The sequence below is a fragment of the Xenopus laevis genome, chromosome 8S (assembly GCF_017654675.1).
Source record: "Xenopus laevis strain J_2021 chromosome 8S, Xenopus_laevis_v10.1, whole genome shotgun sequence".
Taxonomy (NCBI): Eukaryota; Metazoa; Chordata; class Amphibia; order Anura; family Pipidae; genus Xenopus; species Xenopus laevis.
In genome coordinates, this window is record NC_054386.1 from 22,082,277 (window position 1) to 22,108,606 (window position 26,330).

At 37.9% G+C, this 26,330-nt stretch overlaps 1 protein-coding gene across 6 annotated transcripts in view; it reads left to right on the plus strand.

Annotated features, from left to right (window-relative positions):
• Window positions 1-26,330, plus strand: part of LOC108699830 (echinoderm microtubule-associated protein-like 5) — a 119,043-nt gene that overhangs the window by 91,997 nt on the left and 716 nt on the right. For 2 of the 6 annotated variants that reach the window (XM_041574774.1, XM_041574776.1), the window contains 15 exons: window positions 2,224-2,232; window positions 5,631-5,709; window positions 6,813-6,942; window positions 7,630-7,728; window positions 11,362-11,382; window positions 11,494-11,667; window positions 13,289-13,497; window positions 16,628-16,785; window positions 17,112-17,226; window positions 18,679-18,867; window positions 18,946-19,118; window positions 19,865-20,027; window positions 21,843-21,946; window positions 22,989-23,142; window positions 24,473-24,573. In XM_041574774.1, the coding sequence (XP_041430708.1) occupies window positions 2,224-2,232; window positions 5,631-5,709; window positions 6,813-6,942; window positions 7,630-7,728; window positions 11,362-11,382; window positions 11,494-11,667; window positions 13,289-13,497; window positions 16,628-16,785; window positions 17,112-17,226; window positions 18,679-18,867; window positions 18,946-19,118; window positions 19,865-20,027; window positions 21,843-21,946; window positions 22,989-23,142; window positions 24,473-24,573 (1,878 nt within the window). Of the gene's footprint in view, window positions 1-2,223; window positions 2,233-5,617; window positions 5,710-6,812; window positions 6,943-7,629; window positions 7,729-11,361; window positions 11,383-11,493; window positions 11,668-13,288; window positions 13,498-16,627; window positions 16,786-17,111; window positions 17,227-18,678; window positions 18,868-18,945; window positions 19,119-19,864; window positions 20,028-21,842; window positions 21,947-22,988; window positions 23,143-24,472; window positions 24,574-26,330 lie in introns of those variants that run through there. The other 4 variants (XM_041574775.1, XM_018232433.2, XM_041574777.1 and 1 more) reach the window with 3 other exon arrangements.

Sequence of the window (26,330 nt, forward strand, 5' to 3'; positions counted from 1 at the left end):
TGGTTGTCGGGTTAAATAGCCTGATAGTGAAAAGAAATGCTGTGCAAAGGAAATTATATGAGCCAACGTAGCCATCTTTATCCACGTTGCAAGCAAATCAATGCATTAGGCACACACATTAGAAGGTGTGTCAGTGCATCAAATGCAATGGTCAGTAACCTTAGTTTTGCTTATGTACACACTTGCATTGACTCACACACTTGCATTTACAGTCTCAGACTAATGAAAAAACAACTGATCTGCTGGAATCCACTTGCTTTTGCCTCTTCATTGACAGGCACAGTGTCAGCCTGGGTACACACACACACAGCAGATTTTGGAGTGAAAACGTGCTTTTGTGCTGAAACCCATTCCGTGTTTCATTGCCCAGGCTGACACAGTTCCCTCTCAGTGCAGAGAAATAAGCAAGTGGGTTGAAGCCAATAAACATCACGTGTGGCACTAGCCTGAGATGGACACACAGAAAAAAACCTGCATTATTCGGAGGATAAATTCAACTGATCCCTTACACATTAGTGGTGCTGGGGACTCCAGTAGTGGTGCAGGCAAAGGCAGATTGTGATGTTTTGGTTTGGGAAGGCTAATTACAGCTATAAACTCAATTACTCGGTTCATAGTCAAATGGCACAAGAATTCATACAAGCACATACAATGCAGTGCCAATCTGATGCATAGGGCCCCGCAATATTGTTTAATATTGTTATGTCAATTGTCTCCATGTGGTAACATTAAAAACATAGCGCCAACTCTGTGTATAATAGGCCTGAATAACTCCCAGTGTAAACATGGTCTCAGTTCAATAGAGAATCCCCCAGAGCACAGGGGATATAAACAAAATAAACAAGTGCCATTCACCAGAAAACACAAGATAATTAATAGTGCCAATAACAGTGGTGCCAGTTCCATTAATAATGCCCTTAGAAGACATGGCTGGATAGAAACACAGTGCCAGTTGTAAAGCTGATAGTTCAGATCACAGGGGAGAATAAAGTCCGTCTGTCATTGAACGGATTACAAAGAGTTGTGTTATACCTCTAACAAACCTAAATAGAGTGCAGGTGCTGCCGGCAATTAGGGTTGCCACCCGGACGGTATTTTACCGGCCTAGCCGGTAAAATACCAGCCAGGGCCGGTATTACAAATTTACCGGCAATGTAGCTGCCGATAATTTGTAATACCTATAACAAAAGCCTTTGGTCCTCCAAAAGAAACTTACCCCTCCTTCATCTTCTGCCCCTCTTGCGATGGGGCCCTTCCCCCTTTTGCGTCACGCTGCACGTGGCTCAGACCTGTCGAGGTTTCACATAAGTCAGTGGGAGAAGTCCCAATGATTTTTTGATGTGCGCTGGGTTTCGTGCAATACCCCGAAGTTTTCAGGCAAAAAGCATAAGAAATCTGAGATTTCTGGCGAAAAATCCAAGAAAAACGTGAAAATCGCGAGGAATTTCTGAAAAAATCGGAAAATGTGTTTTTCACAATTTTTTGCCGCAAATAAAATTTTCCAGAAAGTGTATTAATAAATAAGCCCAAAAACCCTGTGCAGATTTGGTCTGAGTTTTTCTCAGAAAAAATTGAGATAAATTCAGACTTTGATAAATAACCCCCTAAAGGTTTGTTAGAGGTATAACACAACACTTTGTGCAAACTTATTGTCAATTTGGCAATGAAACACCATTATAAATCATGTGGAACATTTCTGGGGAATGTCATCAATCATCAACAGCTTGACAAATGTTTGCAGAATATACAGTATATTTGAACCATTTCAACTACATTTTGTAGCAGGATTCAGAAGCAAAAAGAATATTCTTCCCACTCCCCTAATTACTGATTGATCGTCCTGTTTGTAATCAGATTAAAGTGACATACAGTGATAATGAAGTTACATAAACGATTTAGAAATGCCAAAGAGTAGCAAATACTTTATGAAAGGCATATTAATACTATTTTTAATAACTGTGCTAATTAAAAACAAACTGTCTCAAAGATTAAAGCGTATACATTTCCCCAGTGCACTGTTTATTTCGTGGAAAAGCAAAACCCATTTTGTTTTACTTGCCCTTGAAATAATTGGCCTTGCAAAGGTCAAAAGCCATAGGGGAGTTGGTCCATATATATTATGCAGCACCTGATTACATCTCTCATTCTTGCTTCCTCTCTTAGTCTCCAGCTCCGGCTGTCCTTTGTATAATTCTTATCTTTTTCTTACTTGCTGCTGTGTAGAGGTTCCAGGTAATTTGTTTCCCCTAAGTGTTATATCATCAGTATCAGCAACATTTAATGAGCTGTCAACCATTTAATATCATCCATTACTAACACTGTCATTGCTGTTGATACAAACTGTATATTTCATTGATGAAAGTATTAGAGACATCAACCAACCCAATGTCACTAGGGAGATAATGATCCAGTCCTGTATTTTTTTTCCTCTTCTTACTAAATGGTAACATTACATAAGGTCTCAGAAAGGTCCAGAGTGGATCATTATTTCCGTTATGATATGGGGATGATTGCCATCCCTGAAATATTGTTTAAGGCAAACCATGCTGGAGTTTGAACGGTTTATTTCATATGATATTGATATTTATGTCTAGTAACTTGTGAATATGATGTTAGTTATAAGCACATTTAAGTAAACAGGTGTACATTCTATAATTGTGTGGCTATGAATAAGCTTGTTGTAATATGTACAGGTCAGCAGGTACAGTGCCACATTTGTGTAGCAATTTCAAATTAAAAATATATATATATATTTCATATATATATATATATACGGCATGCATTTGTCAACTTTTGGGCTGTGCAAAATGGTGGAGAAGATTAATATTTAACAGCTGTGGGTGAACTCCCAAGAGCCATGTTACTTTCAAATAAAGAATAAAATAAAAAGAAGCTAATGAGTAGATTGGAAGTTTTCCAGCTTTCACGGTTAAGTACTTTAACTTGTGTTGCGGTGGGTTTTCACAGCTGGGATTTATACCTTAAAAACAACAGCAGCTTATTCAGATTCCCTTAAACACGAACTAAAGCTTAACTAAAGAATTAGGCTTGAAATGATGTGCATTATGTTTTGGGCTTCTGTACCAGCCCAAGGCAAACACAGCCATTTAGCAGGGAAGATCTGTGTCTCCAAAGATGCCCCAGTAGCTCCCCATCTTCTTTTCTGCTGATTCACTGCACATGCTCTGTGCTGCTGTCACTTACTGAGCTAAGGGACCCACTCACAATATACAGTAAACATAGAATAGAAATGTCACAATATAAGGCTAATTAGTACTGAAAGGATAAGTAAACCTTTAAAATAAATGGATGTAAAATTTACAAGAGTGCTATTCTAAGCACTTTTGTAACATACATTCTTTGGTTATTTGGTTTCTTTTTATTCCAAGATATTAAGGGATACATGTACTGTTAATATGAATGAATTTTGTTACAACAGAGCCACCTGCTGGTCATTTTCTCACCAGTCTGACCACCAAGTAGTCAAGGAAGTTGTCAGGAGAAAGAAAGAGGCTGCTCTGATGTTCTTCTGCTTAGGAAAGACTTGAGAAAGGTTTTTAATTTTTTTCCAAAGCTGAGGAACATCAGAGCAGCCTCTTTCTTTCATCTGACAACTTCCTTGACTACTTGGTGGTCAGACTGGTGGAAAACTGACCAGCAGGTGGCGATGTTGTAACAAAATTCATTCATATTAACAGTACATACCTTAATATCTTGGAATAAAAAGAAAATAAACAATGAATGTAATTACAAAAGTGCTTAGAATAGCACTATCGTCAATTTTACATTGACCTATTTTAAAGGTTTACTTATCCTTTAATTCAGATAATTACTACATGTCAGCTCAGAAACCAACTAGCATGATAATTTAATAATCAGCTCAGCCCTGTAGCATCAGCTTATATTACAGGCCAACCTCATTTTCTGCTGGATAATTAGTGACGACCCCTAAACTTAGCTTCTCAACAGCTGCTCAGAGCCCACTGAGCATGTGAGTGTCACAGACACTTTCCAAGATGGTGACCCCCTGTGACAAGTTTGAAGTCCTGGATCATTGCTTCTATTGACAAGCTGAAACTTTAGGCTGATCCAATAAGTTCAGTATATAAAATATGCCATTTGTAGCCACATTAATTTTTAGGGTTTGGTTCTCCTTTAAAAAGGCGAGGATGGTATCAAAGTCATGATTTGATTTTAAGCAAATTTCTTTGTTAGAAGAAATTTGTTGTTATTTCCAGTACACAATAAAGTGAATGAAGAAACTAATTATAGGCTGACAGGGGCTCTTATATTTGTTTATGGCACTTATATTGTCATTGTTTTGTATGAAGTCAGTTCTGCAATGTTCACCATTATTCTGAACTACTAGATGGCCAGTGAATTAATGACATACACGCTCTAGTCCAAGGCCTTGACAACCCTAGCAGGTTGTGCTAATGGCTCAATCGATGACTTGCCAAATACCAATAGAACATGTGCATCAGCCTTCCTTCAGGGGGTGTAGTTGTTTCAAAAGATTATATTTTTTGATAATAAGGATCTTAGGGAGTTCCTTTTCCGAAGCAGTATCCCAACACTGTCTGGTTAATAACTCAAGCCCTGGAAAAATGCTTCCCACAGTCCACTTGGAAGTAAAGAGGTAGAAATACCTTTTGGTTTTCCAAAAAGTGAGTGATATTTTAAACATCTGTAAATTACCAATTTGGTCATACTGTCTTTCAAGAGATCTTGCTTCATAAAAAAAAACTTGCAAGCCTATATTTATGTATCATTAAGGGGATACTGTCATGGGAAAACATGTTTTTTTCAAAACACATCAGTTAATAGTGCTGCTCCAGCAGAATCCTGCACTGAAATCCATTTCTCAAAAGAGCAAACAGATTTTTTTATATTCAATTTTGAAATCTGACATGGGGCTAGACATATTGTCAGTTTCCCAGCTGCCCTTAGTCATGTGACTTGTGCTCTGATAAACTTCAGTCACTCTTTACTGCTGTACTGCAAGTTGGAGTGATATCTCCCCTCCCCCCCCCCAGCAGCCAAACAAAAGAACAATGGGAAGGTAACCAGATAACAGCTCCCTAACACAAAATAACAGCTGGTAGATTTAAGAACAACATTCTATAGTAAAAGCCAATTCCCACTGAGACTCCTTCAGTTACATTAAGTAGGAGAGATAACAGCCTGCCAAAAAGTAGTTCCATCCTAAAGTGCAGGCACAAGGCACATGACTGGGGGCAGCTGGGAAACTGACAATATGTCTAGCCCCATGTCAGATTTCAAGATTGAATATAAAAAAATCTGTTTGCTCTTTTGAGAAATGGATTTCAATGCAGAATTCTGCTGGAGCAGCACTATTAACTGATGCATTTTGAAAAAAACACATTTTCCCATGACAGTATCCCTTTAATATTGTGTGTACATGAGGATTATTACATTTGAAAGTGTGTAATCTGTACTGTAGATTTTACAACATGCTTTTTCATACAACATCAAGTTATACATCTGCACTGGTGGTCAAATATTTGCTTGTATTGAGAGTTTGGCAGATGTTTCCTTTGCAGATCCCTTGCTCTGGTGTAAAATGGGTGACAGACCAGCCTTTTCTTATTCACAGTTCTCTGTTTCAGACCTCCTGTTAGTAGGGCGTTACCACCTCCTGAAAAGCTTCAAACCAACAATGTTGGGAAAAAGAAAAGGCCCATAGAGGTAAGGAAGTAACCCCGAAAGAATTAGGCTCATTGGTGTTTAAAGTTTCTTCTCTAGCTTTCCTACATGGCTACATCGTTGTTACATTATATTTTATATTTGATACATTTCTTACCTTTGTCCCTGCTGAGCAGAATCCCTGAGTAGGATTGATACAATTATAGCAAAGATTCCACAGATGCTGCTGAGAAATGCATCAACTCGTGTAGCAAATTGTACCAGTTGAGAATCTGCACCTGGATCACTGAGCTGCAAGACTGAAACCCCAGACACAGGGACATAAACATCTAGAGGCACATTTATCAAGGGTCAAATTTCAAATTCATGTGAATTTTTTTTAAAAACCCCCCTAAACTCCCATGTACTCAAAATTCGACCTATCGAAATTAATTATAAAAATCTAATTTTTTAAACTCGGGTTATTAGGGTCAACCCGAAAACTCAAATCAAATCCGAATTGAATTTGAATTTTAAAAACTCTCTTTCTCCGAAAAAAACTTGAATGTCAGAAAGGCTGCAAACAACTCCTAATTGATCCCTGGATGTCTCCCATCGTCTTAAAGAGCAATTCGGCAGGTTTTAAGTGGCGAATAGTCGAATTTGAGTTCTTAAAGGGCCAAAGTATGATAAATCTTGAAACTCAAATCAAATTTTAATAACTCCCTGGTCGAATTTGACAGTTTTGACCATCAAAAAACGCAAAAATTTGAATTTCGAATTCTCAATTTGACCCTTGATAAATCTGCCTCTTGATGTTCAGTTTAGGAAAAACTGTAAAAAATAAAAAATGGAAATCAATTGGAAAAAAGTCTTTATACCTGGTGAACAATCTGAAAATAACTGAACTGAAAAAGGTGTCTGGAAGTGAACAACCCCATTAAAGTTTTTTTTTTTATTTTATCTACATTGTTTGTGACGTGGGATTTCCAGATAATGTCTTATTTCATAATTTGGCTCTTTAATTCCAACCACTGCTAGTAATTTGTAAACATTGTAAACATTTTTTAAAAAAAGAACTTTGTTTTGCCACCAGCAGGGACTCATGCAACTTCTGTATATATATTAAGAACACTCAGAAAAATAGTCTTCTTTTGTCATTGTAGGACTTGGTGCTGGAGCTGGTCTTTGGATATAGGGGTAAAGACTGCAGGAATAATGTCCACTATCTAAATGATTGTGATGACATTCTATACCATGCTGCCTCTGTAGGGATCCTGTACAATGTAGCCACAGGTAAGGAACTACCATATTGGCGGCTCATACTTTCATATTCATTTTTTTTTACATACTTCTTTTTAGAGTGGGAAAATAACATTTCTATGTCTTTATTATGCACTGGTGTTCCAGCCAATGCATAATAAGGGATATCAGCTCATTACATAAAACGATATATTAACACCATTAGGGCTCATTTAATATCACAAGTTTAAAGGATTATCCAGAATGTACTGGGACCCACTAATTAGTTGGAGGTGGGGAGCTTACCCCTTTTATTTTTCAAAAATAAAAGGGATAAGCTCCCCACCTGCAAAAAAACATGGTGTTTGTGCAACTCTCTTCCAATGCTTTCCAGTATATGATTGACGTGTGCTGATGGTTTAAAGTTGGTTTAAAGGTAGTGGTAAAAAATGTAAGTTGCGTCATGCAACACCTTAATGAAAATGTGGGCAGAAATGATAGACATTTGATCTACATCCTACATCTGCCACAACAATCTGATTCATAATGTCTGATCACAATGCCTCCAAAGACAAATGTGATTAATTAGCTATTTCTAAATTGAGTAAGAAGTAAGTTGCTTGAGTGATTGTTCTCTTAAATGCTGAATATTCACGTTGCTAGGTCAATAACCCTAACCGTAATATTCAAAACCACGTGTTGTTCTACTTGCAGTAATATATTTTCTTGAAAATCTTGCAGGGTCTCAGAGTTTCTACCAGGAACACACCGATGACATATTGTGTCTGACTGTGAATCAGCATCCAAAGTTCATCAATGTAGTGGCAACTGGCCAAGTAGGTATGTTTGTATGCAGTAGTGTAACAGGGCGTGGGCAAAAGTCATAGTACTCATAATACATTTAAATGAGAGTGGCGCTGGGTACACTTTTTCTTACATAATTGGGCAAATTCACTAAAGGGCAAAATGTCGCCAGCGAATGCTTCAGCACACTTCGCCAGGTGGAAATTCGTTACCACTACGCTAATTCACAAAAATAAGAAGTTGCGTATTGAGCGTCAAAAATTACGACTTTTCACTAGTGTTACTTCGTCAGTGCGATAGTTTCAAAGTGAAACGACGCTAGCGATCACTTCTGCCCAGTGAAACTTTGGTTGTCCTCTTACGCTTTGGTCAATTTGAATAGGGCGGGTACATTAAAGTCGTATGGACGTGTTTATTAGAGATGTTGGTGCAATTGCTTGAAGTGACCACTTTTTTATTACAAATGTCCAAGGAACCTGAATAAAGACAAAAGAGATCCTCTAATACCCTACACATGAGCCCACCCTAAAAGGAACGTTCCATGCCCCTCAAATGTCTGGGGAAAAATATTAACACAAAAAAGTTTATAGTTGGGACTTTTGCAGGCAATCCCAGTTAAAAAACGAAAAGTCGCCAGCGTTTTTACAACTGTAATGCATTTCCGGCAGACAGGATTGATCTGATATCAGATTGAGGAAGATGTAGCTTCATTTTAGCAGTTCGCCTGGTCTGAGGTGGTGAAGTCAACTCTGGCGAAAGAGGTAACGTTCAGTAAAATTAGCATTTAAGTGAATTTGCAGAGTTACGCTGGTACGCTAAAGCGGAAGTCGCCTGCCGATAGAGCGCAAACTAACGCAAGTGACGGTCTACGTCGCTAGCGTATTGTCGCTTACACCTGTTACTAAATTGGCGATGTCCCTACGGATGGGATTTCTGGCGAAATGTCACTAGCGTTAGCCACTTTGCCCTTTAGTGAATCTGCCCCAAAGTCAGAAGTATGAACACTTCTATGGTTTGAGGAGACTCTGGAGTGGAAGTTTAAAATGATTTGCATGATTACCTTGAGTGCATACAGGGACATGAAACATAAAACTCACAGTATGAAATAATGATGATTTGAGTGTAATGTGGTCCCCAAATAAGATCACATTGCTGAGTTATTGATCTACTATTGGATTTCCTGGTTAAGTTTATAAATGTTACTGTTTTTTGTTTGATCCATTGCCTGATTCTTAACCACACTTTTGCAGCACTATGGCAGAGAGTCAGGGACAATGTAAATGGAGATTATAATCCATAAAATACCATACTAGATGCTAGGTTAGATAAGGATTGACTATATTTAGATTCTACACACAGGACGGGGTTCCTCTATTTTAATCTATTTTAATCCAGAGTTGTGTAGGTGTCTGTAAAGGTGCCAGGCGTTCTTAAGAACTTTACTTTTTAAAACTTAGATAGAGAGATAGATGATAGATGATAGATAGAGACAGACAAACAGATTGATGGTGGTGATAGATAGATAGATAGATAGATAGATAGATAGATAGATAGATAGATAGATAGATAGATAGATAGATTAAGAGATACAGTAGAGATAGATAGATAGATAGATAGATTTAGAGATACAGTAGAGATAGATAGATAGATAGATAGATAGATAGATAGATAGATAGATAGATAGATAGATTTAGAGATACAGTAGAGATAGATAGATAGATAGATAGATAGATAGATAGATAGATAGATAGATGATAGATAGATAGATAGATAGATAGATAGATAGATAGATAGATAGATAGATAGATTTAGAGATACAGTAGAGATAGATAGATAGATAGATAGATAGATAGATAGATAGATAGATAGATAGAAGTTATATTCTTGCCTCAGATGTTGATCTTGATATAATAACTCCAGTCCAAGTAGACATCACATTAGTGTTCATTTCTATCCTCAAGAATGGAAGAAAATGGGAATGGGGTAATGTGATGTTTCTGTGATAAGTAATTACATAACCTGTCTGTGTGTAATCATATCAATTAGTAACAAACTTACATACAGTACAGCTCTGGCTTTACTACTTGAAATCTTAGTTTTAACCTTTTCTAATATAGACATAAGCCTTGGAATCCTGAGACTGTCATTTGCAGGATCATTGTTCTCAACACAAAATGTGCTCTGATGGTTTTCTGTGTGGAATCCCAGCCCTGAAGCATTAGAGAAGCAGCTTTTTGGCCAAAGGCAGCCTGCTCAGTAGTAATAACCACTTTATTGTTAGGAAAGCAAAAAGCAGCAACAACTCATTTTAACTCAAATTTAAGTGGGTTTCCATTCACATAAAAAAACAGTGGGAATAATTAAATGCTGTACACAGACATGGAAATGTATATTTTTCAAATTTCAATTACAGTGTCCCCACAAATGGCCACAGATCTAAAGCTAAACTTCAGCTTCCCTGTCCCAGCAAAATCTTACATTCTGCCAAATACGTCTGATACAATTGCATCATAATACTTTTCTTTTACTCTATGTTTTTAAGCCTGAACTCCAAGCCTTTATAGCCCACTGCATACTTGTATCTGTTCAACACAACAGTCATCTCTTACAGTGCAGAAAGTGAACGTATACAAAGCACTGGATCCATTTATTGTACGAAAACTTATAGGAGAAATTATGGTCATTATCCCCATTCCTACTTTGATATTGTATACTGCAGCTGCACTGACGGTGTTCTGGCAGGTCCATGGTTGGCAGACTATAGTGTAGTCACTTCCACCCCACAGTACTTCTTCCTCTTCCCTGCAGGAGTTCAAGCAATAGAATTCCATCTTTTTTTTTGTTGAAGAATGACCGCATCATTGCCTGACGCGTTTCGGACTACTGTAGTCCAAAACGCATCAGGCAATGATGCGGTCTTTGATCTTATATTTATGATAGCCAAACAATAAAGGATACATTTTTTAATGGAGGTGCAGTTCACATTTTTCAAAAATTGATTCATGCAACTTTATCTGTAACCAGCCCTCCGATACGGAAGCACCAAATAACTAAGAGGGGACTGAAATAACAAGGCTGGATCAGTCTTATTTTCAGTTTGTGGTGTTTTCAATAAAATGACATAGTCCAACATTAAAGGAACAGTAACATCCAAAAATGAAAGTGTTTCAAAGTAATACAAATATAATGCAGTGTTGCCCTGCACTGGTAAAACTGCTGTGTTTGCTTCAGAAACACTACTATTGTTTATATAAACAAGCTGCTGTGTAGCAATGGGGGCAGCCATTCAAATGAGAAAAGGCTCAGGTTACACAGCAGATAAGCTCTGTAGAACATAACGTTATCTGTTATCCACTATTTAACCTGTGCCATATAGTCTTTTTTCAATTTCCGCCATTGCTACACAGCAGCTTGTTTATATGAACTATAGTAGTGTTTCTGAAGCAAACACTACATGATATTTTCATTAAATCAAAACACTTTCATTTTTTTTGTGTTACTGTTCCTTTAACAAACACATAAAGAAAGAAATAATATACCTGGAAATGTCACATAAGGGCCCATAAAATAGAAGTCTTGTTTGGTACTTGCAGCTTCCCTGAGATGTAAAGGTGTTTAGTTGGGGGGACAAATCACCAGTTTTTTTAATCAGTTTGTTTTCTTTTTCAGGTGATGCAGGTGATATGTCTGGTAAGTAAAAAACAGAAAAAAACAAGATATCTACAGTTACACAAATTCATATATTATACAGATACCATGGTGTTCCATTAGAGTTTCAATGCTTTATACTCTTTTTTGCAGCCACAGCCCCTTCGATTCATGTATGGGATGCAATGAGCAAACAAACCCTGTCTGTACTGCGGTGTTATCATTCCAAGGGCGTCTGTTGTGTCAGCTTCAGTGCCACCGGCAAACTCCTGCTGTCTGTGGGACTGGACCCTGAGCATACCGTCACCATATGGAAGTGGCAGGAAGGTACTCCACATTTCACCATCTTATAAAAAAAGGCCAAAACTGTTACATAGAGATGGGCGAATTTATTCACCAGGCATGGGTTTGCAGCGAATTTCCGACCATGAAAGTTTTTCGTGAAACTGCGCCGAAAATTCGCACAACAGCAACAACAAATTGTTGCGCGTCAAAATTGCCCGCAAAAGTTTTTTGTTGAAACTGTGCCGAAAAATCGCTGGAGAAAATTCCATGCAACAACAACAACAACAAATTGTCGCACATCAACATCTTTCGGACGCCCATTGACTTTAATGCATTTGGACAAAATATAAAAATTGACGCTCGCGTCCAAATTGTCGTGTCAAAATTATTAGGCCCATGGACTTCAATGCGTTTTGCAAATATTTCACCGTCAGATTCGCCCATCACTACTGTTACGTAATAGATCACTGTGAATAATCGATATTTGTATCTGGCTGCTTTATACAGTTTAATGTAAAAAAATTATATTTTCACACATAATTGTTGCTGTAATTCAGATGGGATCCATTATCCAGGTGTGGGATCCATTATGTGGAAACCCATTATCCAGAAAGCTCCGAATTACGGGAGGACCGTCTCCCATAGACTTTATTTTATCCAAATAATCCAGATTTTTAAATTAATAATAAAACAGTACAGGTATAGGATCCCTTATCCGGAAACCCCATATCCAGAAAGCTCCGAATTACGGAATGGCTGTCTCCCATAGACTCTATTTTATCCATATAATCCAAATTTTTAAAAATGATTTCCTTTTTCTGTGTAATAATAAAACAGTCGCTTGTACTTGATCCCAACTAAGATATAATTAATCCCTATTGGAAGCAAAACCAGCCTATTGGGTTTATTTAAACTTTAAATGAATTTTCGAGTAGACTTAAGGCATGAAGACCCAAATTACGGAAAGATCCATTATCCGGAAAACCCCAGGTCCCGAGCATTCTGGATAACAGGTCCCATATTAATCCTTATTGGAAGCAAAACCAGCCTATTGGGTTTATTTAATCTTTAAATTAATTTCTAGTAGACTTAAGGCATGAAGACCCAAATTACTGAAAGATCCATTATCCGGAAAACCCCAGGTCCCGAACATTCTGAATAACAGGTCCCATATCTGTACCTTTTACTTGATCCAAACTAAGATATAATTAATCCTTATTGGAAGCAAAACCAGACTGTCGGGTTTATTTAATGTTTACCTGATTTTCTAGTAGACTTAAGGTATGAAGATCCAAATTACAGAAAGATCTATTATCTGGAAAACACCAGGTCCGGAGCATTCTGGATAACAGGTTCCATATCTGTATCTTATGTCAGGCATTGTGCTTCTTACAACTCTGTTTGCTTGGATAAAGAGTGCTATCATTTACTTTTATCTAAGTGAACATACATTTGCCATTCCTTTGTAACTGCCTGCAATTTATAAAAAGACGCTTTTGTTAGTGACCCTAAGGAGCCTATTGATAAAGCCGTGTAAGATGTTTTACACCAGACAAACAATGTAAATAACGGTGTGATAGACACGTTGTGTTTATGATGCTGTGCATTGCTCATTATAAGTGATACGACGCCATCCAATCTACTCTCTCTTTAACTGTTTCAGGTGCCAGAATTGCCAGCAAAGTGGGGCACAATCAGCGAATATTTGTGGCTGAGTTTCGACCGGATTCTGACACTCAGTTTGTCTCTGTGGGGGTGAAGCACATTCGCTTCTGGACTCTGGCTGGCAGAGCTTTGCTAAGTAAAAAGGGTATGCTGAGCTCCATTGAGGATGCCAGAATGCAGACAATGTTGGCTGTAGCTTTTGGAGCGGTAAGTGGCAGTTCTATGTAAATCATGTTTATGCCTTCTCAGCGTATATACTATGAATTTAGAGAATATGCATTGGGAACACCTAATTAACAGTATGTCATTGCTAATCCCTATATTATTATATTATATTAGAACATTCCTGCTCATTATTATTATATAGCAAACTTAAATACAGCATACAAAATATAAATCGACATATTCACATGAACTAAGGCTGGGTGACACTTTAAAAATGATGGTCTTAGTACCTGCGCTAGGTTTAAGACTAGGCTATGTTAATGTTGTCTAGTATTGAAGGCTATTAAGCCTGTGCAAGAGCTCATTAGAGTCTCATGATAAGTACCGTTAAAGGGGGAAATTAATCGATCAACCATACTTTAATTTTGGGCAAGTATAAACTTAAATGTAGACACAAAATTGAATAAATAAGCATTTACAAATAATAGCCGTTAAAAACATTTCTTGGCTTTTGGGCAAATAAAATTCTTCAATCGAAAACACATGAGAACGATACGAGAAAGCTTCTATGTAGGTTTATTGTATGCTTATTATCCTTTGTGAAAGAATCAAAGAAGTTGGCAATATTTTATGTGTGGAGCACAACACAAACACACTAACAAGGTTTAGCAATTCATTAGATGATGACCAATTGGAAGAAGCCAACTTATATCCTTTCTTAATATCACTAAGGGACAATTTAAGATGAGCCACCAAATCGATATTATACCCCTGAGACTTGGGGGCCGATTCACTAATTTCGAGTGAAGTATTCGAAGTAAAAAAACTTCGAATTTCAAAGTGTTTTTTGGGCTACTTCGACCATCGAATGGGCTACTACGACCTTCGACTACGACTTCGAATCGAACTATTCGAACTAAAAATCGTTCGACCATTTGACCATTCGATAGTCGAAGTACTGTCTCTTTAAGAAAAAACTTCGACCCCCTAGTTAGCCATCTAAAAGCTACCGAACTCAATGTTAGCCTATAGGGAAGGTCCCCATAGGCTTGGCTAACTTTTTTTGATTGAAGGATATTCCTTCGATCGTTGGATTAAAATCCTTTGAATTGTTCGATTCAAAGGATTTTATCGTTCGATCGAAGGAATAATCCTTCGATCGTTCGATCGCACTATTTGCGCTAAATCCTTCGACTTCGATATTCGAAGTCGAAGGATTTTTATTCCCAGTCGAATATCGAGGGTTAATTAACCCTCGATATTCGACCCTTTGTGAATCGGCCCCTTAAAGTTATGGGAAGATCAGAAGGAGCTAAATGTGTAAAATGAGGTATGGGGGAGGCTGGGTTTCTTCATTTAGTTTGGGATTGCCCTAGAGTAGCATTATATTGGATAGAAGTAACTCGCTATATTAATGAATGTCTATCCTTTCCTGGAGTCAGATCTCCTGAAATTTGCTTACTAGGTGTAATAGATTAATAGATTAATTAGTACCACTACAAAAATCTATAACAATTCTACACTCCCTTATGTTCTTTGCAAAAAAGTTGCTAATTATAAAATGGATGAGCCCCAATTCTTCTACACTCCAACAGTGGGTTGAGTTAATAAATGCGACATTGGCTCTCATCAAACTGACTTATAATGCTCGGGAAACACTCGAGAAATCTGAGAAAATATGGAAACCATAGCTGGATGCCAACCCTCAAGTGTCTTTACCACGACTATATATAATTATGGAGCAGATCCATCAATGGTAGACCATCAAGGGAATTTCCGAAGTAAAAAAATTTGAAATAATTTTTTGGATACTTCGACCATCGAATAGGATACTACGACTTCAACTTTGAATTCGATTCGAAGTAAAATAGTTTGAATATTCAACCATTCGATAATTGAAGTACTGTCTCTTTGAAAAACTTCGACTTCAAAAAGTGCCGAAGTGCTATGTTGGCCTATGGGGACCTTCTAGAGCAGTTTTCTACGTTTTTTGAAGTAGAAGAAAAATCATTTGATCGATCTCTGAAATCCTTCGAATCGCTCGATTCAAAGGATTTAATCGTTCGATTGGACGATTTTACTTCGAACGCAGGATACCCAAATTCTCTGAAAAAAACTTCGACTTCGATATTCGAAGTCGAAGTATTTTAATTTGATGGTCGAATTTCGAAGTATTTTTATCTTCGAAATTCGACCCTTGATAAATCTGCCCCTTAGTGTACACCTGATAATTTGTTGCCATGTGCCTCCCTTTGTGTTATGACATTTTAGGAAAATGTAGGGCTTGAATGAAAGTCATATTATTGGGATACTAAAATCTACAGTAAGGGGCAAATTTATAAAGGGTTAAATTTTGAGTTCATGGGAGTTATTTATAACTCCCATGATCTCGAAATTCGACCAGTTTATTTAAAAAATCTAATTTTTGGAACTCGGGTGAATAGGATCGACCCGAAAACTCAAATTGAATCGAATTTGGATCAAATTCGATTCGAGTTGTTTCTCCAAAAAAAACTCGAATGTCAGGAAGGCTTCAAACAACTCCAAATTGATTCCAGGACGTCCTCCATAGGCCACCGTCGGCAGGTTTAAGGTGGCAAATAGTCAAATTTGAATTCTTAAAATGTATGATAAATTTCAAAAATCAAATTTGAATTTTAAAAAAAAAACTCAAATTGAATTTTAACAATTCCCTAGTCAAATTTGACAGTTTTGGCCATAAAAAACCCTGAAAATTCAAAGCCCCCAAAAATATGCAAGCTACAACAGCCAGAGCCAACAGCCTGTGTGCCTAGAGCCTAGGGGCATATTTATCAAAGGTTGGATTTCGAATTAAAAAACTTAAAACTTAAAAATCTAAAACAGGTTTTAGATGGCGAATGGTTGAAGTCGAATTTTTAAAGAGACAGTACATGATAAATTTCGATGTTCAAATTTTTGAATTTGGACTATTTCCTAGTCGACGTACACACAAAAAAACAGAAATTCGAATTTTTTTCATTCGAAAATTGACATCGACCTTTGATAAATCTGCCCCTTAATGTTCCTCCATCCTTACTGAATAACTTTAGCTCCTTTGTTTAAAAATATAATGCATTCAACAGTATGTGTTAGATTTTTTAACACATTTGTGTTTTATTTCTTATTTTTGTTTCCATTTTACTCTGTGCAGGGTAATCTGACTTTCACGGGAACGATCAGCGGAGATGTATGTGTTTGGAAGGACCACATTCTGTCTCGAATTGTGGCCAAAGCTCACAACGGGCCTGTGTTCACGATGTACACCACACTGAGAGACGGTCTGATCGTTACTGGTGGAAAAGAGAGGCCGTGAGTGACTTATTACTGCTTTATAAACTGTGAGGAGGTTTATACTGTGAGGAGAGCAGGAGTTGTATGTTCAGAGTCTATGATTGTTCATGCAAGTTCTGCTAATGCCTTACTTTTTAACTTTAATTTTACTTTTAATTTAATTTTTTTTTTAATTTTTAACATTATTCATCTGCGCAGCCTTATATCAAATGCCAATATTTGGCTTTTAAGTCACAGTATTTGTATGAAAGTTCAGTATGAGAAATGAATCAGGATTGGTGTAACTGTATAATAAGGTTTTTTGACACTGCTGAATTTGGCCGAAGTATTTGTGACTTCTCTAGGTCCAAAGAAGGGGGCGCAGTGAAGCTGTGGGATCAGGAATTAAAAAGATGTCGTGCATTTAGGTTGGAGACCGGACAAACAACTGACTGTGTTAGGTCTGTGTGCCGAGGAAAGGTGAGCAACTCATGAAATATAAAGAAAAACACAAAATTAATTTCATGGCAAAAGCAGTTTTTTCCCTATAACTCAAGTAGACTGCACGTTGCCTATGAGATTAAGGGTCAGATTTATTAAGGAAAGAATTGAGAATTCTAATTTTTTCGTTTTTTTTTATTTATGGTCAGAGCTGTTAAATTCGACTAGGGAATTATCCAAACTCGATTGGAGTTTTTAAAAGAATTCAAATTTGATTTTTGAGATTTATCATCCTCTGGCCCTTTAAGAATTTGACTTTGACTATTCGCCACCTAAAACCTGCCGAATTCCTGTATAAGTCAATGGGAGAGGTCCAGTGACCAGTTTGAAGATTTCGAATCGAATTCGGTTGAAATCAAATCGAATTCCAGAGTTTTTGAGTCTGTATAATTCGTCCGATTTTAAGATATTCCTTTTTTTTTCTTAAATTACCCCCCCCAGTTGAATTTCGAATATATTCGCATTTAAGGGAGTTTAAAAAAACTCACTTGAATTCTAAATTCAACCTTTGATAAATGTAATTACTGTTGAAAATTTCAGGGGCAGATTTATCAAGGGTCGAATTTCGAAGTAATGGGAGTTTTTTTTGAACTCCCATAACTTCGAAATTCTAATTAAAAAAGACCAATCGAAATTTATCAAAATTCCGAATAGGTCCGAATAGGTCCATTTCGATCGAATAGGTCAGTTTTCCATCGGATTTGAATTGTATGAATTGAAGTAACAGCGCATTCAATCAAATTCGATTCAAACTCCACCAATTGAATGGTCTAAGTTGAATTTTTAAAGAGATATTCGAATTTTCGAATTTTTTCAAATTCTTATTGAATTTGGACTATTCCCTAGTCGAAGTACACAAAAATTAGCTCCAAATTTGAATTATTTAAATTCAAATTTTCATTTCAACCTTTGATAAATCTGCCGCTCAATGTTGAGTATGATAAGAAATAGGGCTTAAGGTGCTCAAGCCCCAGACCTTCAGCAAACAATATGCTAATATGTAGTGATAAACTGGCACAAACCGGTCCACACTCCATTAATTGTTGCAGTTAAAAAAGTATTTATTTTAGCAAAAAGATATCCCAAGACAGCCTTACGCATTCCATGCCTTGTGTCATAAGTGCCCAAAAGGCACGAAACGCGTTAGGCTCTCTTGAGATGTCTTTTTATTAAAATTAAAACTTTTTTCTGCTTCAATAAATGGAGTGTGGTCCCGTTTGTGCCAGCCTATCACTTTGATAAATGTGCCTCTAAAAGACCATTTATCAAGAAATTCCAGGCATGAAGAAAACCTTGAAAAATCAGTATACATGAATCTCCAAGTGAATCGAAAAATTCAAGATACTATAACTTTATTGATAGCAAGTGGCACGGCAAAAAAAAGCACAGAGCAGTTTGCAGAATTGCTTATCAATGCCTTTTTGTCTTTAGGGTAAGATATTAGTCGGTACCCGAAATGCAGAAATAATTGAAGTTGGAGAAAAAAATGCAGCTTGTAACATTTTGATAAATGGTCACGTGGATGGACCAATATGGGGCCTGGCAACTCACCCGTCCAGAGATTTCTTCCTGTCTGCAGCCGAGGATGGGACAGTAAGACTATGGGATATTGTAGATAAGGTATGTGGGTGCAAGTATTGATATTCCTGCTTCTAGAGAAACTATAGGTTTCTTACCATCTTTCTTTATTTCTCACAGAAGATGCTGAATAAAGTCAATCTGGGCCATGCTGCCCGTACTGTGTGTTATAGTCCAGAGGGGGACATGGTTGCTATTGGCATGAAGAATGGGGAGTTCGTTATCCTACTTGTAACCTCACTCAAAATCTGGGGAAAGAAAAGAGATCGCAGATCAGCAATCCAGGACATACGGTAAGATCCAGGACATACGGTAAGATCCAGGACATACGGTAAAATCCCAGTTTAAAGGAGAATCCAACCTATAATAAAAAAAAACCTCCCCCTACCCTGGGTAGACCCCCTCCCTCCGGGCAAATGCCCCTAATTTTTTACTATCCCCTCCATACAGATTCTGGCCTCGGAGTTCACGGCTGCCAACTTCTTCTACTCCGGTAATCTTCGCGTCTTGACGGCATTTTTGGTGCATGCGCAGTTGGAGTAAATTTCTGGTCCCGAACAACGTACAAAAGTCGCCGAAAGTCACAAAAACGTACAAAATTTTTCAGAAATATATTGTGACTTTCGGCGCATGCGCAGTGGAAATTTACTCCGACTGCCCATGCTCCGAAAATGCCGTCAAGGCACGAAGATTACCGGAGAAGAAGACGGCTGCTGTGAACTCTGAGGCCAGAATCTGCATGGAGGGGTGATTAAAAAATTACGGGTATTTGAAAATGCATTTTCCCGGGGGGCAGGTAGGCTGGGGGGAGGAGGGAGGGGGGTCTACCCAGGGTAGAGGGGAGGGTTTTTTTATTACGGGTTGAATTCTCCTTCAATGCCCTATAACTGATATTTAATATAAAACAAACTCTTGGCTTTATCTGCTTTTGGATGAACCTTCTCAGCACACTGAACCGACCTAGTGTTATACACTTTATTTCCTTTACACTTTATTTCCTTTACACTTTTGTTTCCTTACACGGTTTTCTTGTGTCTAGATTCAGCCCTGATTCCCACTACTTGGCTGTAGGTTCCAGTGAGAATGCTGTCGATTTCTACGACCTTACCATGGGCCCCTCATTGAACCGCATCAGTTACTGTAAAGACATCCCCAGCTTTGTGCTGCAAATAGATTTCTCAGCAGACAGCCACTATGTTCAGGTGACTTTACACATTATGTTGTTTCTGGGTGTACTCCATAAACTGTATAAGACTGCAGGGATTATTCATTTTTGTATCACAAGTCAAAGGTGTGTTCTGACAAGCAGTAGCTCATGTTAGTAGAAAAGATGCTCATACCTAAAAATCCAGTTTGTCTAAAGGTCTCCATACACAAACCGAAAAAAAGCTGGCGACAGGCCGAGTCGGCAGCTTATTTCCCGTGTGTGGGGTCAAGTGAAGAGCCTCCCCGATCGATATCTGGCTGAAAGTCAGCTTAATGCCGATCAGACAGGGTAAAAAAATCCACTTCTGTTCATTGATGCGGTCCTGCGACCCGTCCGCGCATATGGCCTCCATTCTTATCTGATCGTTGGGCCCTCGGGTCCACGATTGGATCAGCCCGATATCGCCCACCTTAATGTGGGCATTCCGGGGAGAGATACGCCCGTTTGACGACATCAAGGAGAGGCATACACAATCTCTCTCTCTCTCTTTACTATATACAGGTATAGAAGCGGTTATCCAGAATGCTTGGGACCTGGGGGTTTCCAGATAATGGATGTTTCTATAATTTGGATCTTCATACCTTAAAGGAGAATTCAACCCTAAAGTTAAAAAACCCTTCCCCCTACCATACATAGACCCTCCTTCCCCCAGCCTAAGTGTTACCCCCGATGCCTGAATCTGCACCGAGGGGTAAGTAAAACATTAGGGACCTGAGGGTTTCCAGATAACGGATGTTTCTGTAATTTTGATCTTCATACCTTAAAGGAGAATTCAACCCTAAAGTTAAAAAAACCTCTACCTCCCTACCCTACATAGACCCCCTCCCCTCCAGCCCCTGATGCCTGAATCTGCACCGTGGGGTAAGTAAAACATTAGGGGCATTTGCCCCTAATGTTTTACTCACTATGCCCCTTATGTTTTACTTACCCCTTGGTGCAGATTCAGGCATTGGAGTTCAAGGCGCCGTCTTCAGCCGCTTCGGTAATCTTCGGAATGAGACTGGTGCTTTGGCAATTCGAGTTTCGGCGCATGCGCAGTTGTCGTGATACAGAAAATTGCTCCAACTGCGCATGAGCCGACACGCAGGTCTCATTCCGAAGATTTTGAAGAGAAGAAGATGGCACCCGTGCCTGAATCTGCTCCGAGGGGTAAGTAAAACGTTAGGGGCATTTGCCTGGGGTAACAGTTAGGTGGAGGGGAGGGAGTGGGGTCTATGTAGGGTAGAGGAGTAGGGTTTTTTTTAACTTTAGGGTTGAATTCTCCTTTAAGTCTACTGAAATAAATGTAAACATTAAATAAACCCAATAGGCTGGTTCTGCTTCCAATAAGGATTAATTATATCTTAGTTGGGATCAAGTACAAGATACTGTTTTTTTATTACAGAGAAAAGGGAAATCATTTTAAAAAAATGTATATTATTTGGAGTCTATGATAGATAGTCGTCCCGTAATTTGGAGCTTTCTGGATAACGGGTTTCTGGATAACGGGTCGAATACCTGTATCGTAAAGAAGCTTTTGCACAATTCGAGTGCAAATATGAGTGAAACAATAATGAAAACAATAATAAATCATTAAACCAGCACTCCAAAATATAGATGACACAGTGCATCCAATGTTTATGATTCCATAAGAGTAAAGATCGCATTTAGCGATTCTACAGCAGAACATGATCTAGAACTAGAGGTCATTCCGTGCCACGTGCATTTGCCATGACCTTTATAAAGGGAGGTAAATGAAATGGTGGGATGGTGAATGGAAACCCTGTTAAATGCATCCATTAAATATCTTGTATTTATGATCATTCTGAAGGCCTCCACGGGATGTTATAAGCGATTAGTCTATGAAGTGCCTTCAGGAAAACTCCTTACAGAGCAGGCAGTGATCGATAGGATAACATGGGCAACTTGGACCAGGTAAGGACTTCAGAGCCAGACTGTGTATTCACTGGACTGTAATCCATAAACATGTTTGTGAATGCTTTGTAATCTGTGTTGTAGTTTGTCACACAGGAAACTAAATATCTCCTTATAGGGATACTGTCATGGGAAAACATGTTTTTTTTCAAAATGCATCAGTTAATAGTGCTGCTCCAGCAGAATTCTGCACTGAAATCCATTTCTCAAAAGAGCAAACAGATGTTTTTATATTTAATTTTGAAATCTGACATGGGGCTAGACATATTGTTAGTTTCCCAGGTGCCCTCAGTCATGTGACTTGAGCTCTGATTAACTTCAGTCATTCTTTACTGCTGTACTGCAAGTTGAATTGATATCACCCCCCCCCCCCCAGCAGCCTAACAACAGAACAATGGGAACACAAGATAACAGCTGCCTGGTAGATCTAAGAACAGCACTTAATAGTAAAATCCAGGTCCCACTGCGACACATTCAGTTACGTTGAGTAGGAGAAAGCAGTTCCATCCTAAAGTGCTGGCTCTTTCTGAAAGCACATGACCAGGCAAAATGACCTGAGATGGCTCCTACACACCAATATTACAACTAAAAAAATACACTTGGTGGTTCAGGAATGGCATTTTACATGGCAGAGTGAATTATTTGCAGTGTAAACAGTGTCATTTAGAAAATAAAAAAAGACACCATAAAAATCATGACAGAATCCCTTTAATAATGGCAGCAGTTAGCTAGTAAAAAAGGTAAAAGCTCTGTTAAAGTTTATGTTTCTGTCACAGAAATGCAACCCCATTGTTATTATTGAACTTGTTGTTCTAAATCAGTAAAGACAGTACAGATTTGACACCTTGGCTGCAGAGGAAAGCTTAGCCTTTAACCTTAAATGAGAACTAAAGACCAATTCATTTGCTCTAATATTTAGGGCTAAAGTACAAGCAGCCCTCTGCATTAATTAAACTTGTAGAACAAAAATGATCTTTACAGTATATAACAGCAGACATGAATGAGTGCCACAAAGTAACCCTGGTTTTGATCTTCCATTCAGTGTCCTTGGTGATGAAGTTGTTGGCATCTGGTCCAGACACAATGAGAAATCTGATGTGACTTGTGCCTGCGTCTCTCACTCAGGAATCAGCCTTGTGACAGGCGATGACTTTGGATTGGTCAAATTGTTTGACTTTCCATGTCCAGAGAAGTTTGTAAGTAATATATTTCTAAGCTAGCCCTTTGTTGAATACTACACTAATTAGGCACTGAACCCTGGATTCTGCATCTTTTAGCAGGATTTGGCCAAATGCAAGAGCCTAGCCAAACCAAATCTGAACCCTAAATAAAGCATAAAATTTGCTGCACACTTGAATAGGGGTAATACAGAATAGAAAGGGGTAATGCAGAAGAAAAAGGGGAAAAGCAGTAAAGAAAGGGGTAATGCAGAAGAGAAGAGGGTAATGCAAAAGAGAAAGGGGTAATGCAGAAAAGAAAGGGGTAAAGCAGTATAGAAAGGGGTAATACAGAGGAGAAAGGGGTAATGCAGAGGAGAAAGGGGTAATGCAGAGGAGAAAGGGGTAATGCAGAAGAGAAAGGGGTAAAGCAGAAGAGAAAGGGGGTAATACAGAAGAGAAGAGGGTAATGCAGAAGAGAAGAGGGTAATGCAGAAGAGAAAGGGGTAAAGTAGAAGAGAAAGGGGTAATGCAGATGAGAAAGGGGTAATGCAGATGAGAAAGGGGTAAAGCAGAAGAGAAAGGGGTAATACAGAGGAGAAAGGGGTAAAGCAGAAGAGAAAGGGGTAATACAGAGGAGAAAGGGGTAAAGCAGAAGAGAAAGGGGTAATACAGAGGAGAAATGGGTAATAAAGAGGAGAAAGGGGTAATACAGAAGAGGGTAATACAGAAGAGGGTAATGCAGAAAAGAAGAGGGTAATGCAGAAGAGAAAGTGGTAATGCAGAAGAGAAAGGGGTAATACAGAGGAGAAAGGGGTAATACAGAAGATAAAGAAAAGAGCAGAAGGAAAGATTAGAGTGTAAAACAAAAAAAAATAATGATGGCAGTGGGGGAAGATGGGGTCAGGGAGAAGAGATGAGAGGGGTGGAATTATGGGAAAGGGTAGCAAAGTCGTTAAGGGGCAGGAAGATAAAAAAACATGAAAAGTCAAAATTTTCAGATTTCCTGCCTTACTGAAAATGAATGGAACAGTGTGATTCTCACTTGTGTGCAAGATTTTTAACACAAAAAAACTCTCCCCTTATCCATGAATATTTTTTTCAAGTTTTCTCTTAAATGCATGCACATTTTTTTCCCCTTGACCTCGAAATTTGATGTCAGCCCCCACCCCCCCATGTAGAACAGTCTCTTGTTACAGTCCGTAACTTGACAGTAACAGTCAAGTTACGGAAAAGAATTAAAGTATAATTAAATATCTGTTCATTAGATAAAACAAGTTTTGTTTTTATGTTAATATGTCTGTTAAAAAATGGATCTGGTAATTAGATAGTGGTTATTAATCTATATTTTAATTGTACTCTTCTGAAGGCAAAGCACAAACGCTTTTTAGGGCACTCAGCCCATTTGGCTAATATCCGATTCACCAGTGGAGATCGCTATGTAGTCAGCGCTGGAGGAGATGACTGCAGGTGACTAAATGTAATAAATGTATTACAGGCAGAGGCCCATTTATCAACATTCTGGTTGTGGTGGTTTTACAGGTATTCGAAACCACGAAAAAAAATCAAAATTTCTCAAAAACCACAAATGGAAAGTAATTTATTAAAAGACCCAAATAAAGATGTATTAAAAAAAATGTACAATTGGAATAGGACAACTACCATTGACTTCTACTTGACCTCAACAGCCTTTAGATGGTGAAGTCTTAGGGGCATATTTATCAAGCGTCGAATTTCGAATTGAAAAAACTTCGATATTCGAATTCAAAAAGACCAACCGAAATGAAGTCAAAGTTTTTTTTGGGTCGAATAGGTCAGTTTTCGCTCAAATAGGCCCAAATTTGAATTGTACGAATCGATTAATAGCGCATTCATTCAAATTCTATTCAAAGTTTTTCAAAGTCCACCAATTGATTCCAAATAGGTCATAGGAGGTCCCCCATAGGCTAAAACAGCAATTCGGCAGGTTTTAGATGGTGAATGGTCAAAGTTGAATTTTTAAAGAGACAGTACATGATAAGTTTCAATATTCTAATTTTCTATTTTTTTGCAAATCCGAATCGAATTTGGACTATTCCCTATTCGAAGTACACAAAAAATAGCTGGAAAATTCGAATTTTTTTCATTCGAATATTCACCTCGACCTTTGATAAATCTGCCCTTTAGTGTTTTTCATGGTTGTAACATAGCATATTTAACAAAAATCTAATTTGTGAGTTGTGTGAGGGGTTTTCTACCTTGGATAAACTCAAATTTCGAATGTTTGCGTGTTCATGGAAATATCCAAATGTCAAAAACTTGCATGAAAAACCATGGGGGGGAAAAAAACGAATGATCAAGTTCATGTCTGGAAAAACTCGAATCAATCAAATTTATGTCCTGAGTAAATAAAATAAAAACCAAACTTTTAGATTTGAATTTTTTTCCCCTTATTAATGCACAGACTATGTGGTATATTTATCAAAGAGTGAAGTTAGAGATCACCACAGTCCACTAGAGCGAAATTCCACCACTCTCCACTTCACTTCTATGGGATTTTTAAAAGAGTATTTATCAATGAGTGAAAGTTCATCCTTTGATAAATACGCCTGAAATATGGCGGAATTTCACTCTAGTGGACTGTGGTGATCTCTAACTTCACTTTTTGATAAATATACCCCATAGAGTTTTCAAATATATAACTCGGATGTGTAAGTTTGTGTTCGATTTTTGATAAATCTGCCCCTTAAAGGGGAACTATCGTGAAAATGTAATATAAGCTTCAGCATACTGAAATAAGAAACTTTCTAAATACAATCAATTAAATATTCTGCATCTGAAATAGTCAACTTTATCTTCACTATCCCTCTCTCAGCTTCTGTTACTCTTCATTCTGTCTTCATGCAGCAGTTGGGTGAACCAATATATCTTATAGGGGGTCTCCTTTTTCCTAGATGTATTAGAGCTCACTCTATTAAAATCATCAGAAATCCTGTCTCTCTACATGCAGAATTTGTGCAAAAGGCAGTTATTTTGTTAGATTTTTTTTTTGTACTGGAATCAGTTATTAACACGAGTTTCTAGACCCGTTTACTCCGGTATGGTAAAGCATTCTGCAGAATAAATATAGCATTATAGTTTGCACTATTGTGGCTAATCAATTGGCAAACTAAACTGCTTCAGTAGCTTTCCTTCTCCTATAAAACAATATTATCACACAACTGGTGTTCTCATTAACCGTTTTATGT